This window comes from Symsagittifera roscoffensis, chromosome 3 (assembly GCF_963678635.1).
Source record: "Symsagittifera roscoffensis chromosome 3, txSymRosc1.1, whole genome shotgun sequence".
Taxonomy (NCBI): domain Eukaryota; kingdom Metazoa; phylum Xenacoelomorpha; order Acoela; family Convolutidae; genus Symsagittifera; species Symsagittifera roscoffensis.
In genome coordinates, this window is record NC_087064.1 from 11,494,561 (window position 1) to 11,509,853 (window position 15,293).

Here is a 15,293-nt window from a genome sequence, read left to right on the forward strand (position 1 = left end):
TACAAAACGCATAGAGTAACATGTTACTAACTTGAGGACTGTTGCTTTTTTTCTGCAGGCGGAGCAAAAAGCCTCATTTACTGTTTATCGACAACATTTTTTTATTATATGATTATTATTATGATTATTCTGGTAAACCCGCAATTTCGATCAAACGGTAAAATTTTTATATTTTTTGTTATCAAGCTGGGCTATCGTCTCGAGGATTTCTTTCCTCCTAACTTCAAGGATATCAAAAAAAAACTTTGTTTTTCGATCTGAGACGCCCCAAAACAGGCTTAATTTAGTTTTACGGCGGCGCTCTCTCAAGTGATGTTTTTGTAGAAAAAAAAAACAAATTCTTCATTTGTAATTCTGGACGTGTGATGACTTCACTTGGAAACAATTTTTTATGAATATTATTATATGAACGCTTGAAAATTTTGATTCGGTTAAAAGGAGCTCCAGTCGTTTATGGTTGCTATAGTGAAGAAGTTACTTCGTGTACAGGTTGGTGATTTTCTGGTTATCAATTTACTCGAGCTGAAAAAGATAGGATGCGCCAGACATTACGATGAGATTTTCTTGTTTACGCGTGCGTTCGATTTTAATTATGTTTCTCTTTCTAGAAGTTTTGAATGTCAGGATTCCAAAATATTGGGTTGCCCGATTGGCTAGTTAAGCAATGTGCTACTCTTGGTTTCCAAAATCCAACTGAAGTCCAGAAGTCATGCATTCCGCCGACTCTCTCAGGTCGAGATGTCTTGGGATGTGCAAAAACTGGGAGTGGAAAAACTGCAGCTTTTCTGATTCCAATATTAACACACTTGAGCAGAGACCCTTATGGTGTTTTTGCAGTTGTTATTTCTCCTACCAGAGAATTGGCATGTCAAATTGTGGATCAAGCTAAAGTTTTGGGCAAACCCATTAATATACGAGTCAGTTTAGTGTGTGGCGGTCTAGACAGATCGGATCAAAGTCGCGAAGTTTCTGCTAAGCCTCACATTGTAGTAGCCACTCCAGGAAGGCTAGCCGAGTTACTCAAATATGATGAAAGTGTTTCCATAAGCAAAATTAAATATCTTGTTTTTGACGAAGCGGACCGACTGTTTGAAGATTCAATGGCTAGTTGTATGAAAACTATCATAGAAAATGCTCCTGAAAAGAGACAAACTCTTTTATATAGTGCAACACTGACATCAGTTCTGCAACAAGTTCTAAAGCTTGCAAAAAATGAACCTTTTCAATGGTCCAACGACGAATCAGAAACGACAGTTCAAGAATTAGACCAAAAAATGATTTTTGTTGCGCCAGCAGCAAAAGACACGTATTTAGTTCATATGGTGAAATCCGAGCTGGAGATTAATCCAGAAGCGCAAGTTATTGTCTTCACCTCGTCATGCAAGCACTGTCAAGCTATGAGTCAGTTTTTGCATCAGGTGAATGTGTCGAACGTAGCTTTGAACTCGGCAATGCGACAAAAGTTGAGACTCTTGAGTATCTCTAAATTCAAATCAAAACATGCTCGCGTTTTGGTCACCACAGACGTAGGCAGTCGAGGTCTTGACATCCCTGATGTGCATTTAGTTCTAAATTTCAACGTTCCTTGGGATTCCGATACTTACATACACAGAGTCGGTCGAACTGCAAGAGCTGGAGCAGCCGGCAAAGCCATTACGTTTGGTAAGTTTTTATTCAAGCAAATTCTTGTCTGTTTACGCTCTCAATTTTCCCAAACTGAGTCGCATGTTTTACTCATTTTCTATAGTCGTGTTTTTTTTGCATTAAGGACAGCCGTTTGCTGTGCCGGTACCACAGACGAAAAAGTTTTTTTTCTTCCAAATTAATGTAGTTTGTTCTAAGTGGTGTGATGAGAGAACTTTACAAACGCTTAAAAACGTATTGAAATAGGCATGCTCGACAACAGTTTTCACTAAAAATCGAATCAAAATGTAGTTCAAACTCTTATATAGACGATTAACATAGTTCAAACTCTTATATAGGCCATTATTTTCGCGTTTTTCAGGAAATTCCGTTCATTGCACAGCACGAGTGTGAAGGTCACGAAAAACATAATTCATTTCTAGTTTCGAAAGTTGAATTTTGTTTTCAGATTTCACTGCTGATTAAAAACTTCACCTAATAATCCAGTTTTCTCAAAATGGGTTAATTTTTTGAAGAGGCGATGAATTTAGTTAAGACTCTTTTAAAGGTCGCGATGATTTTTTTTCATGAAAGGTCTATAGGTTTGTTCAGGCTCAAAGTGAGCCTACGAACAAGTTAAGCTCCAGTAAAAATAGTTTTCGATTTTTTTTGCGCCTTCTACAGAAAAAGTCAAAAAAATTCAGTTGTTTGTTTCCATTTTTTAAGAAAATGTTTAAATACACCAAACATATATTCATATATTCATTGAACTTAGTTCAGACTCTTATAAAGGCCGTGATGATTTTTTTCAGAAAAAGTCTGCTCTAAATTGCTCTAATAACTACCAAAATATTAGCGCATTTATGAATGCCTTTAGGTATATTTACTCTTTTTGATTTCAATTCAATTTCATTTGCTAAAATTTTGGGAAAAAAGCTCTCCAATTGCGAAAAAGGAAATGGCGTGAAAAAAAACGTAACTGATTTCTATTTTCGAAAGTGGAAATTGGTTTTTAGATTTCCAGCGCAACAAAAAGTTAACCTAACCCTCCAATTTTCTCAAATTGGTTTGATTTTAGCAAAAAAAAATCATTCTTAAATTTCTTGAAATTCGGTGAGCTTTAAGCGAATCTGTTTTTATTCTTCGAAAATCGAAAGTTGACATTGAAAAAAAAAACAAGTCAGTTTTTGTCTGTTTTGCGTTGATTGACTCTTCTCCAACTCTGTTGGCTATGTTTTACTATTTCTATAGAGTGTCTAACTTTTAGGCTTTCGCTCAGATCCTCTCATCACTTCTGTTCACAACTGTTGTCGGGTATGCCTAATTTGGTAACTTTCTAAGCGTTAGTTCAGTTCGCTCATCCGGCAGCAACTGGGTATCCTTGTTTGAAATACTGCTTGCTTTTGATCGCATTTTTTTTTTAAAAAGTTTTTAATTGTTTTTTTCTATTTCATTTGCTGCTCGATGAAATGATTCGATCGAGTTGAGTTTTTCTAATAGATCTAAATGAAAGTGTTGAGAATAAGTAGCTGTTTCTTTGGAAAACTTTTGAAAGAATTTTGGTTGCAATTGTTTTTCTAGTGGTGTTTTCTTGAACATTAGAATGTTTTTGTGTCGCATTTGCGGTTTTCTAATTCGGCTTTGTTCTTCTGAATCAAAATTTGTGTTCTAGCTATCAGAGAAAAGTTTAAGTCCTTGTTGTACGCGGTGTGATAAGGAAACTGTACAAATGTGTAGAAAGATAGAGAGTTAGTGAATTTCATAATCGATATCATTTCACTAAAAAAATGACCAACCAACAGAAAATGAATAAAGTTTTCACAAAAAAAATTCAATTTTTTTTCACAATATTTTGAAATTATTTTTGGAAAACGCTTTTGCCTAGGTTATATGATATATCACTCTTCCTAATCTGATGCTTTTTTGTTGTACCTGATATTGCAGGGAAAACAAAAAAACTAAAATACAGTCGAATCCAAAGTTCATCCCCATTTTCAATAGTGGGAACAAAAGGCTCTTTTCCAGTTTTCCATACTCATGAAGTTAATATATAAGTTTTCTTTAAAAAATGTTCATAACTGTTCTCTAGTTCTAATGAAATGTTTGAGTATAATTTAAAAAGGGTAAATTTAAAAAATGTTCGAGTATAATTTAATTTGCTAGTAAAGTTTTGCAAAAATTAACGGGACTGGTACAGAGCATCAAAATCATAATTTAAACGTTGACTTCAGTGACACCGAATGATCGCGAGAAAGTGGCGAAGATTGAAGAGAGGATCAAGAAGCAGTTGGAAGTCATAGAAATAGACGAGGAAGAACACATTTTGCCCCTTATGATGGAGGTCAACGTTGGAAAGAGAAAAAGTGAAATGAGTCTGGACAAGAAAGACTTCTTCGCAAAACATATGAAGTACAAAGCAAAGAAACGAAGAAAACTTAATGCGGAGTCAAACTCGTTTGCTGCTTCGGAATCTTGAGGAAACTTAGTTAATAAAATTTTCTAAATTCACAGAAAAATAATATTTCAAAAGAATTGAATTGACGAATAACGGTCAAGGCGTTTTAAATTGGGATAAAAACTGTTTAATCAAGTGAAGTGATGAGTGGTTAGGGATCGATCAGGTGGTATTGGAACAAACAAGCATCTGGTCCAGCAGTGGCGATGAGTGTCTTGTCTGCTTGTAGGAACTCTAGTTGAGTCACATTGCTACTGCACATCTTTTGCTCGGTGAAGAAACACTGAAAAATGATTTTTAATTTTTTTTCGACAAAACTCAAATCCGCTTCAGGCGAAAGACCAATAATGGCTTTGTGATTTGGACTGAATTTTCAAAGTTTGCACGCCATGATTTTAGTATCCCGAAAAAGTCAAAATATAACTGCAAGTTCCTGTACCTCATCTTGAATCAGATTTTGGAGAAAAGATGAATAATTAAAAGTTGTGGTTTGACAAGAAACAATATTGTGCTATTTCTTAAAGGTTGAATAGTGTTTATACTAAAATTAAAATTTTAATATAACTGCAAGTTCCTGTACCTCATCTTGAATCAGATTTTGGAGAAAAGATGAATAATTAAAAGTTGTGGTTTGACAAGAAACAATATTGTGCTATTTCTTAAAGGTTGAATAGTGTTTATACTAAAATTAAAATTTTAATGCATTGATTTTTTTAAAACCAAAATTAATGCCAAATACCCATATCGTTATGCACTTTTTCAGTTCAATTCAAGTTAATTTGCTATAAGGTAGGCAACATGCCCACTCCAATTTTGAAAGCTGAAATGACGCGAAAAAACTCGTCATTTCCGCTTTCAAAATGGCGAGAATGTCAGGGCCAAACAATCAACTCCGTAATAAAAAAGTTTATCTTTCATTTTTAAAGGTTGCAGCAACATCGAAACAGATAAAATTCACGAAAAACCTCAGATTGAGGCGTTGCGTTCACTTTTAGATCGGAAGATCATGTTCGTTTTGAGATCGGAAGAACAAATCTGTGCGAGAACGAGAGCTTTATGACTTCTAAACCTCATATTTGACGCGCCTTCATTTGAGCTCAATGGAAGTCTTCCAAATTGAAGTGCTTGGTCACAAAAGTTGGGCCTTGATTCACAGCAAAGAATATCAGTTTGGCTGCCCAAAAGCTGTACTCTGTGAATCAGACAACTGAAAATTGGCTGTGCTGGCCTAATGTTGCTGCAGATATGTTTTTTCTCGAATTTTTTTTTCATAATTCTGAAACTAGGTATCGTTTGAAAACAGTTAAAAGTCATGTGTTTATTGAGAGTTCATGAACGTAGTTCAGACTCTCAGATAGGTCGTAATGATTTCTTTTAGGAAAAGACTTAAAGTTTGTTCAGGCTCAAATTTAAATTTTCACGGTTTGACTTATGATTTCTTTCTAATTTCAGCTCATTTTCGTTAAAAGGAAGGCAAAATCCAGTATCGATCAGCAAAAAAAGTACAGATCACAAAAAAATTTCGAAAAAGGAATTCAATTTTTAGATTCCCCAGCGAAATGAAAAAAATAAAGCCTATTCTCAACTTTAGTTAATGTTATCAAAAAGTGCTTGATATTCTTCTTGAAGTTCAAAAAGCTAATGCCAATTATTTTCTCTTAGAAGTTCGTAACAAGAGCTTTTTTCAAAAAACTGGTCTGTTTACAGCCTGTTGGCTATGTTTATGACTATCATTCACCCTTGCAGTAAGCAAAGGTGTTCCAGCCGGGTACTAGTTTTTTCTCCGTTAACAACTTTTTTCACGAGAGTTCTCATGTAAAAATTACACGTATTTCACTTTGCTTCATGAGAAATTTTTTGCTTTCTCGGACTATCCCCCATCTGTTTAAATTGTCAGCTTAACCACCGTAGCACGGTTTCTTTTTGAAAATCCAGCTTTATTTTTAGCTTCTGAATGCCATTTTAAAGCCTCATTGGCAGAATTAATTTAGTTACAAAATTTGTTGCGGATTTTTAGTTTTATTTTTAGACTAGCAAGCGTTATCAAACGGGCGTTTTTTGGGTTGACAACTAATTTAACCAAAGCAGTTGAATCATTTAGCACGGCTGTTCTGACAGCAACAGAACAAAATATTTGTCAACAGATTTTTTTGAGCATGTGTGCATTTTAAATGACTGTTTCATTCGAATTTCTATTGTTGGTTGCAATTCAACTCGTGTTGTCACTTTTCTTTTTCCGCTCGTTTTTTTTCATTTTAGGGTTTTTTGGCTTAATTTGTTTTGGCTGATGTATTATATCTTTAGATGCTAAATAATTTGCCGTTTGAAGCACCAAAGTTTTTGAATTGCTTTTGTGCTTCCAAAAGTGTAGGGGGCGTAAGACTTAGGAATTTTTTGGGCTCATCAGTCGTCTACCTTAGTTTTGTCTGCTATATATTCACTTAATGACTTTTTTTTTGTGGTTATTTATCACTGACGGTTGTGTTTCTAAGTATTTTTCCCTTATTTACTCACATTCCAGACAAACGTTTGAAAAAATTAATTTTTCAATGATTTTTTAAACATTTATTTTTCGATTTAGCTTGCGCCCTGTTTTTTGGGCTTGCTGTCATGCCATTTTTGTGTTGTACCACAAGTGGAGCAAAGCTCCGCTTCGCCTCTATGTTGAAAAATTTTCAACATTTTTTTTGAAATTACTGCTCCGTCAGTTAATTTGCTGAGATTTACGCTCGCGATTAGCGAGCTTTATTTAATCGGAACGTAGACTTAATCTTGTAAATATTTTGTCCTGTAAACAACCTCTCTTGTAAAGAATATGTCTTGTAAAGCATCTTGTCCAACAACCTAACTGAATCAATTTGTCAAACTTGCACTTTCATCAACCAACAAACATATTTTGTGAGTGTCTGCATTTCAAAGACCCGTTCCGTTCTATTCAATATTTGTTTCAATTTTTTTGTTTGTTTTTTATGTCGGCTCAAAAGTTCTCGGCCTATTGTAATAATCGACTTAGTGACATGATGATGCATTGTTGGATGATCGAAAAAGATTTGTGTGTGAGTCTTTTGCTCTTTTAAGGGGATATTTTAATATTTATTCAAATTTAATATAATATTTAAAATTTTTCCTTCATCATGATATTTATCCTTGACGTTTTCAAAAAAAGTTTTCTCTAGCGACTTTTGTCTCAATTTTTGTCTGCTATTTTGTGTAGAAGCTCTGATTCGTCTGTGTTTATTATTACAACTATTATGCTGACCTTGTAGTGTGATGCGGGGAACTGGAACATGCGCACTGATCCTCTGCTGTCGCCTGACACCACCAGTTGTCTGGAGTCTGAGACGGCACACGTATTCGCATTGGTCGCCTTAGGCAGCGCAGGCCACACACCTGCAAAGTCACATTTGGAAAGTTTTATTATTCAAGCATCCCGTAGTCTCCGAGGTTTTACTAAGTTGTTTTTCTTATAAGCTAATATGCATAGTGTATTCGTCTTTTTTTAAATATTTTTCCTTTTTAATTTGTTTTTTATCCAAAGCGATTTTAGTGATTGCGCAAAGCAAGTCATGCAAAGTTTGCGGAATGCTCCGAGTACATGCCAGGTGAAACCGTAAATTCGATGAGTTACTAAATCTCTATGGCTGCCCCATCCCCCCCCCCCCCATTCCCTTTGTCGAGGGGTGTAAAAGTCTATAACTCGGTGCAATAGGGGGGAGTTAACAAGTTCCGAAAAGCGAGTACCTGCTACGTGGAATCCGAGAACGGAGGAGTGTGTGTGCCACTTCATGTCTTTCGTCTTTTTTCCGCTTTCTGGCCGCAGATTCAAAACGTCCCCTAAAATCCAGGCTTAGTTACACACAACGCTCATATTTTTTCAACGTAACTCGAAATTTTGAAGTTCAAATTGTACGTGTACTAAATAGTTCTTGTTTAGCAATTACTATATTCGCTAAATTAAGCAGCACTGGTCGTTTTGAGTATGATAATTGACTTTGATTTCCAGTTTTTTTGTCAATTTGTCTCAATTGATTTGTACAGGCGCGGATCTAAGAATTTCTCGAGGGGGCGGATTTTTAGAAAAAAATTTGAAAGTTTTGTCGACATCTTTTTTTAGGTCGACCAAATTGATTTTCTCAGCTCTCCCAAATCACTATAAAGACCCTAATTTGACCAAATTCTCTGGGCCGCCGGGAAACTTTTGAAAAAGGCCAAAAAAGGCGTTTTTTGGAAAATTTCGACCAAAACATCGTATCGCGTTTTTTCGGCGAGCGCTCCCCCTTCAAAATTAGGGCTCTTTTCCAGTTTCCCACCCCTTTCAAACTACCGAGTTTTATGCATGTGTTACGTGTTATTACGGCTAAATGCGTTATGTTACGCTGCAAAGTATGAAGAACAAATCTGTTCACAGTTGTCGATGTGTTCACAGCGTCAAATTTCATTGCATTATGACAACGTTAAATAAGCTTTTCAAAATTGAATTTGAAAGGGGGACTGGAAAAGAGCCAAAAGTATAGACTGGCGCCTTAAGAAGAATTTCAAGGTCAGTCACCCAAAAATTGATATCTCAAAATAGTACAAAGGGGGACCCTTTGGGTCGAAAGTGGGTCGAATCCCCCCTAAATCCGCTACTGGATTTGTAAATGGTTTTGTACAATGAATTTGTAAATGATCTTAGTCAGAAAGAACAAAAATTTTTCACTGGAAAGATGTCAGAATTATTTTGGGTCTGAATGATGGATCGCAACCGTAAAAATCGATCAACTTCGTTTTTAGCACACATGTGCCATGCAAAAGACAGTGCTAGCTTTGCTACTAACGAAGTTGAACTTTTGAAAGTTGCGATTACAAAAGTACGAGTAAGAGAACTGAATGGAATTGAGACTGACAGAAAAGTAGGTTGTAGTTGGCAGAGACACTCTGGATGAAGTTGCTGTCGTCTGACCAGTCTATCTGCATCACGAAACTGTTGTGGCCCTGGAATCAAATGAAATTATCACATGCATCTGCCTTGTTTTTGAGTATTCATCAAAGCTTTTAATTTTCCAAGATAACCCAATAGGGTTAAAGTATACATTTTAAATGCTGTATAATAAATTATGTAGTTATACAAATCAGCATTGTATATGATTCATAAGTTCAAAGCAACAGGCCTTATTGAGCCTTTAAAAACGCGGTTAGGTAAACGCGACGACGGCAGCCCGTTGACAAGTATGCTAGCTAACATTCGAGCAGGTATTTCAAAGTAATTTCTATAAGTTTTGTGTTGAAAGAACCTCAGTGCGTTTTAATATACACTATTACACAAACAGGACCACTTTATCCAAAATTTTAAACTTCTTTTCGATACTTAGTGCAAAATGGTCGTGGATCTAGAAGTAACGACAAGGGGGACTTTTTTAAGTTTGATTTTTTCTCGGATCGAACTTATTGAAGATACTTACAGACATTGATCCCCTTCGTTTAAAAGAGAGTCCGTTGTCCTGTACGTCAAAAATATGGATGTTTTTGTCGTGACATCCAATGGCTAGAAGTCCCCCGTCCGGGGATATTTTGGCCACGTCTATTTGTTCAGTTGACACGTGGAATGAGGTCACGTGGATCCCACTGTAGGCGTTCAGCACCACAAACCTCCCGGATGACTGGCCCACCCCGACCACTGTGCCGGATGGGTGGAAAACACAGGTCATGCAGGGCTTCTGAAACGAAATAAACGGATATGTTTATTGTTTAATCGTACCTCGCATAACAAAAAAAATTATCGTATCATAGAAGTAGGATTTATGTATTACCATATCAGAACATGTCAGAATAAAAAAACAGGCAACAACATTGCTACTTTTCTTTGTGGGAACCACTTGGAATGTTTTCATTTGAAACCTTCATAGTTTTTTGGTACGCTGTTACATCAAATTAGAATCCTCAAGCCCTAAGATTTTTTTTGTAATTGTTTAGTAATAAAAAAGTGTCAAAAAGGATAAATTTAGGTCATGTGAAACTCTTTGAATGATGAAAATAAAGAGCAGGCGGTCAAACTCTTCTCCATACACCTACTGCTGCACCGCAGATTCAAAATTGATCAGATACTTAGTCGTTTCTGTGTATTTTTTTCTTGAGTGCTTCTGCGTTTCGGTGTCTGAAGAATACCAACATAGTTAAATATGTTTACCTCAGTGAAGACCTTCCACTGTAGTTTGTGGGAGAGAGCATTCCACATGCAGATCTGCTGGTCAAAGCCCCCTGTGACGAAGAACTCCTCCGAGGGGTGACAAGCCAAGGCCCATACTTCCTCGTAGTGGCCCTATGGACAGAGAAAAAAAACACTCTTTTCTGGCCATAGTACACGGCAATATATGGCATAAACTAAAAGTTAATTGTCTTCGAGAGTAAAATACAGGCGTCTTCTTTTCTATTTTAATTCTGAGTTATTTTATTTGTTGATAAAGTGTCGCTGTTGCTATTAAATTGTAAGTGTAATGTAAAAATAAACATAGCACTAGCTCGAGAATTTTACCATCTCATGAGAAGACGCCTGAATTTTTTTTATTATCGTAAAATAACTGTTCTGTTCATGGGCGGATCTAGGGTTTTCTTGAGCGGGTCGAAAATTTTGTCGACCTTTTTTTTAGGTCGACCAAATTATTTTGAAAAAACATGCCAAAAAATGCGTTTTTAGGCACTTTTTGGAAAATGTTTACCAAAAAATCGCGTTTTTTAGGCGCGCACTACCCCCTCATTGGTATATTTTTTCTAAGGGCTGTCAGCCAAAAATGGATATCTCAAAATAGTACAAACGGGCGACCCTTTGGAACGGCAGGGGGTCGAATCCCTGGGGGGGGGGGCATCTGCCCCCGCTCCCCTTAATCCACCCTGGTTATGTTTTATATAGTTTTTTGATACCTTGCATCAAACTTCAAGATAATTTTCAGTCTATATTTGAAATATGTGACCTTTGTAACATTCTTCAATGAAATTTAAAAAAAATTGTTAGGGCTTACGATATCTATTTGACCTTTTAACAATTTTTTACACTGTCAGAAAGAGCTGTAACTTTTGATTGCTCCGCATTCCTTAAATTCTGTTTTTTTTTGTTCTTTTTTATTACCTGTATGATGGATGTGAATTTCTGCTGCAAAGATCCCTCGATGACGATGTTCTTAGTGGTGCCCACGAATAACTGGCCATCCACTCCCCCAGAGGCAGAAGTGGCCAACATCCGCACTCCTCCGATCGCCTCTGGCAACTGAAAAACACACGAAATCAAAGCGTTTTTGTGATGTCTTCCACTCATCCCATTCCATGGTAATGACAGTGTGTGGGTACGAGCTCTCACTTGACCTCTAGCTTCAGGTCTACCACAGCCTGACCGATTACGGCTGCAATAGCGGCACCACGAGAAAAGTTCTAGACGCAATAAAAAATGTCCTTGAGTAGCAAAAAAGAGCTTAGCTCAACTAAATAACTCAGCCTGGAATGAGGGAAGTAACTCAAATGGAATATCCTTAAACAGGACTGTTAAGGCCTACTGCAATAGCTCCACATCAAACTACTATTTTTTCAGGAAATTTAGTTGGATTTATTGGTTTGTGCCTTCCAAAATTTAAGAACGACGCCATGTATGAATTGGTACGTTAATGAAGGATGCTCAAAATTACCACGAACTCTTCATTACGGGAAAGAGTCAAAGATAAATGGTCTTTTTGCGTCTCTCAGCGTTGTTCGGTATTCGGAGCTAGACATATATTCGGAGAAATTTATGTAATATATATCATCGCAATAATTAGGAACAGATCATAATGAGAATAGATCGATTAGTGTTTCAGATTAGTGTTTCAGAAAACCTTTTTTTACAATTTAGCTCTTTTCCTTTCGTTTCTTTTTTTACTTTAGTCGATCTCATTTCTTTCCGATAATTCTTTTTTTTTCAATTTCGGCGTAATTCAACTGTTTAATTTGGAAATTATTGCGTAATTAATTTTAGGCTCTTTTTTTGAGGAAAAGGAGCAACATATGAATTGTTTACCCCTCGAAGAACCACTGATGTGCCTTTGATTAAGAGTTAACTGCAATTTGTTTGGTTATTTTTTTCGTGTGGTACTTTGAAATCATCATCAATCAACGAGCACAGATCATGGTGGGCCTCGAATCTCCGATCTTTTGAACTTTGGTTGACTAAAGAAATTGTATGATTACTTCTGAAATAACTGACCTGTCTTCCGGCTTTTGCAGATCTGTAGTCTTGGGCCCCGTCCCACGCAATTATCCTCCTGTCCAACCCCCCTCCTGAAACAAGGGTCCCATCTTGCAGGTGGGCGAGAGAGAAGACACTTTTCTCGTGGGCCCTGATGATGGTGTGTTTCACGTAGAAGATGTTTCGCTTGTCTCTGCCCCACACGATGATGTTTCCACTGGAGTCCCCCGAGATCACCTCCCCCTCGAAGTTGAAGGTCAAACAGGTGATGTAATGAGGAATCTCGTCCTAAACAATTATTATTGAAGATATATGCGTTGTACTCGGCTTAATTTAATTTCGTATCATTTATCATTTTAAATGTACTCAAAACTCCAAGTCTTGATAATAATTGATTGTCTTTGAAAATTTGCATCTGATTTTGAAAGTTACTTATACTCACATGAAGCAAGTTGTGTTCGCAGTTATTCTCTCCGTAATTCTGGTCATTAAGCTTCAAACTTTTTACGCTGGGTTAGAGTTAATGTCTCGTGCCCCCTCGACGTATAAGGGCAGGGGCGGATCTAGGATTTTCTCGAGGGGGGGTGGGCGGATTTTCAAAATTGTTTCGAAATTTTGTCGACCTTTTTTTTTAGGTCGACCGAATTGATTTTTCGAGCTCTCCCTAAGCACAGTATGTTCCCTGATTTAGCCAAAATTTCTGCGCCGCAGGCAAAATTTTGAAAAAACAGTACAAAAAAGGCGTTTTTTTTGGCGCGCGCGCCCCCTCAAAATTAGTATATATTGGCGCCTTTAGAAAAATTTTAGGGTAGGTCGGCCAAATATGGATTTAAAAAGTACCAAAGGGGGGACCCTTTGGGTCGGCAAGAGGTCGAATCCCTGAAAGAGGAGCGTCCGCCCCTTCCCCCCCCCCCCCTAAATCCGCCCCTGTATCAGGGGGAATTGTTGCTAAATCTACAGTTTGTACAGATTATCTACAGATTATCTAAAGATTATCTACAGATTATATACAGATTAAATGCACGTTTTGTACAATAAAAGTTGATCATTTAGATACTAAAATTCAATTTTTTAATGAAAAAAAAATCCCTTTTATCTGTAAGAAATCGATAATCGCTCGCAAACTGGTTGCTCATGAATCGCTTCTATTCCGCAAACATAGAATTGAGATCGGTCTAAGACTTTGTCAACGCAGTTGATTCCTATGTCTTCAGATAACGAACTGGATTATAAATCGACTATTTTACATTATTTTCTCAACTTCGAAACTTACATTTCATTTTTTGTTCGCGTCGTGCAAAGCTTCTGTTTTTATTACATGAGTATGGCATGATCTGACAGTATGGTCTATTCAAACTCGAAGTCAAAATCTACTCGCTCTCAAAATTCAAAACGATTCAAATCAGCCCTACCGTTCAAACCTCCCCTCACAACATTTGCCCCCATCCCCCTATATTTGCCCCATCTCCCCTAAATTTTGTCAAACTCCTCTCTCCTTTCAACGCTTCCCCCCCCCCCCCCACACAAACAATATTTATACCCACTTCTCCGCTATTAAAGGTCACCCCGACAATAATGGAGGGGGTACGGCTTAGGAGCAAACAATGGGGTTGGGTTGGGATATTATTAGGACGAAGAAATTTATTTTCCTAGCTTTCCTCATGCATCAAAAATTTGCGTTTTTTCCACACGCGTTTTCTCTCAAAATTAGTATATACTTACATACGTAAACACAAGCATTGTACCTCTCAAACTTTCAAACCTTGCCCTGGCGTTTCTAAATAAATACAGAAAATAAAAAGACTGCTCGTACATCAGGGCAAAGCCCTGAACGTTCTGACTGCCGCTTAGCCCTTATCGAATGGTTTTTGGCAAAGAAAATTTTGAAAAACTACACCTTAATAATTATCAAGTGTGAAAATTTGAGTCGTACGAAATTAATACGACCAATTAGCTTGCCTCAATTCTTTTTGAGCGATTTTATTGTTCGAGATAATTCACCACGCATAAAATAATTCGCATTACGCTCTCAGCAATTTTTATGAATTTTCCAGAGCGCGCAGATTTTAGTTCAAAACATGGCTAAATTGATAATTTTCAAACTTAAAGAATTTTACGAAAAAAAACTGGAAGTAAAAATCTATTGATATTTGAACTCATGAAGTCAATAACTCCAATGGGCAAAAAAAGATTTAAAAAGTTTTATTACAAAAAACCACCCCAGCATTTTTTTTTTCGAAAATCGGGGAAAATGAAAGGAAAAAAAGTAGAGTAACACAAAATGAGTATCGAAAAAAATGCTTTGAGGAAAGTTGAAATTGAACAGCAAGTAACTAACTTCTGTTTAAAAAGTGCAAAGAATTTGTGTACGTGGAATTTTACACGCTTACCCGCATCTGAATAAAAGAGAAACAAAACTGCTTGTATCAAGACGCAGCCCTAAATGTTCCGAATACCTTTTAAGATCAATGGATTTTTGTTCTTCAGTTAAAAATACGAAAAAATTTTCAAAAGAATATCAAATGAAAAATTTTGAAATTAATAAATTTATCAGATTTTTTTGAAAATAATTTTCACCCACATGCTTGTTAAATACGAAAAGATATTTTTCGCGTGTAGCAAAATGTTAAATAAACCAAAAAGCATACCTCGATTTAATTTGGAACTATTTGTAAAACGGATTCAATGTCCGCTTACGTGTTAATAGCACGAAATGTACAGCGCGCTAATCATTCCAAATTTTCAATTTCAAAACCCGCATAATTTTACAATAAATCATCTCTAGTAAAATAATTAAGACTCAAAGTTTTACATAACTTTGAGCTCAAAACAACAATACATTTCGGCTGCTATAAAAAATTCCATCAAAAAGTCGAAATTTGTCTCAAGAAAAAAACCCACCCTGAGCACAAATATGCCGATACTTCCTCCGAAAGTTGGAACAAAAAACTTGATTATAATAGAGTTTCATAGTCGTTTTTTATAGATGTGAAAAAATATCGATTTTAAAAACTTAACTATAGATTT

The 15,293-nt window shown here is 36.4% G+C and overlaps 2 protein-coding genes across 2 annotated transcripts in view; one reads left to right on the plus strand and one right to left on the minus strand.

Moving 5' to 3' along the window:
• Positions 1 to 611: 611 nt before the first annotated feature.
• Positions 612 to 4,178, plus strand: LOC134841168 (probable ATP-dependent RNA helicase DDX49). Its single transcript, XM_063856972.1, has 2 exons — positions 612 to 1,662; positions 3,855 to 4,178. The coding sequence occupies exons 1-2, from the start codon at positions 618 to 620 to the stop codon at positions 4,097 to 4,099; spliced, it is 1,290 nt and encodes a 429-aa protein (XP_063713042.1). The 5' UTR covers positions 612 to 617; the 3' UTR covers positions 4,100 to 4,178.
• Positions 4,179 to 4,226: 48 nt separating this feature from the next.
• Positions 4,227 to 15,293, minus strand: part of LOC134841568 (echinoderm microtubule-associated protein-like CG42247) — a 55,359-nt gene continuing 44,292 nt past the window's right edge. Inside the window, exons 13-20 of the mRNA XM_063857598.1 lie at positions 12,285 to 12,554; positions 11,181 to 11,318; positions 10,245 to 10,376; positions 9,520 to 9,774; positions 8,965 to 9,052; positions 7,820 to 7,912; positions 7,338 to 7,468; positions 4,227 to 4,361 (exon numbers count right to left, since the gene is read on the minus strand). Coding sequence (XP_063713668.1) covers positions 4,230 to 4,361; positions 7,338 to 7,468; positions 7,820 to 7,912; positions 8,965 to 9,052; positions 9,520 to 9,774; positions 10,245 to 10,376; positions 11,181 to 11,318; positions 12,285 to 12,554 — 1,239 coding nt within the window. The 3' untranslated portion in view covers positions 4,227 to 4,229. The remainder of the gene's footprint in view (positions 4,362 to 7,337; positions 7,469 to 7,819; positions 7,913 to 8,964; positions 9,053 to 9,519; positions 9,775 to 10,244; positions 10,377 to 11,180; positions 11,319 to 12,284; positions 12,555 to 15,293) is intronic.

What these genes read in the sequence shown, in the direction of transcription:
- LOC134841168 (XM_063856972.1), top strand. Translation starts at nt 618, where the DNA reads ATGTCAGGATTCCAAAATATTGGGTTGCCCGATTGGCTAGTTAAGCAA. An exon ending in CGGCAAAGCCATTACGTTTG is followed by an intron (nt 1,663 to 3,854) that starts GTAAGTTTTTAT and finishes CGTTGACTTCAG; the next exon opens with TGACACCGAATGATCGCGAG.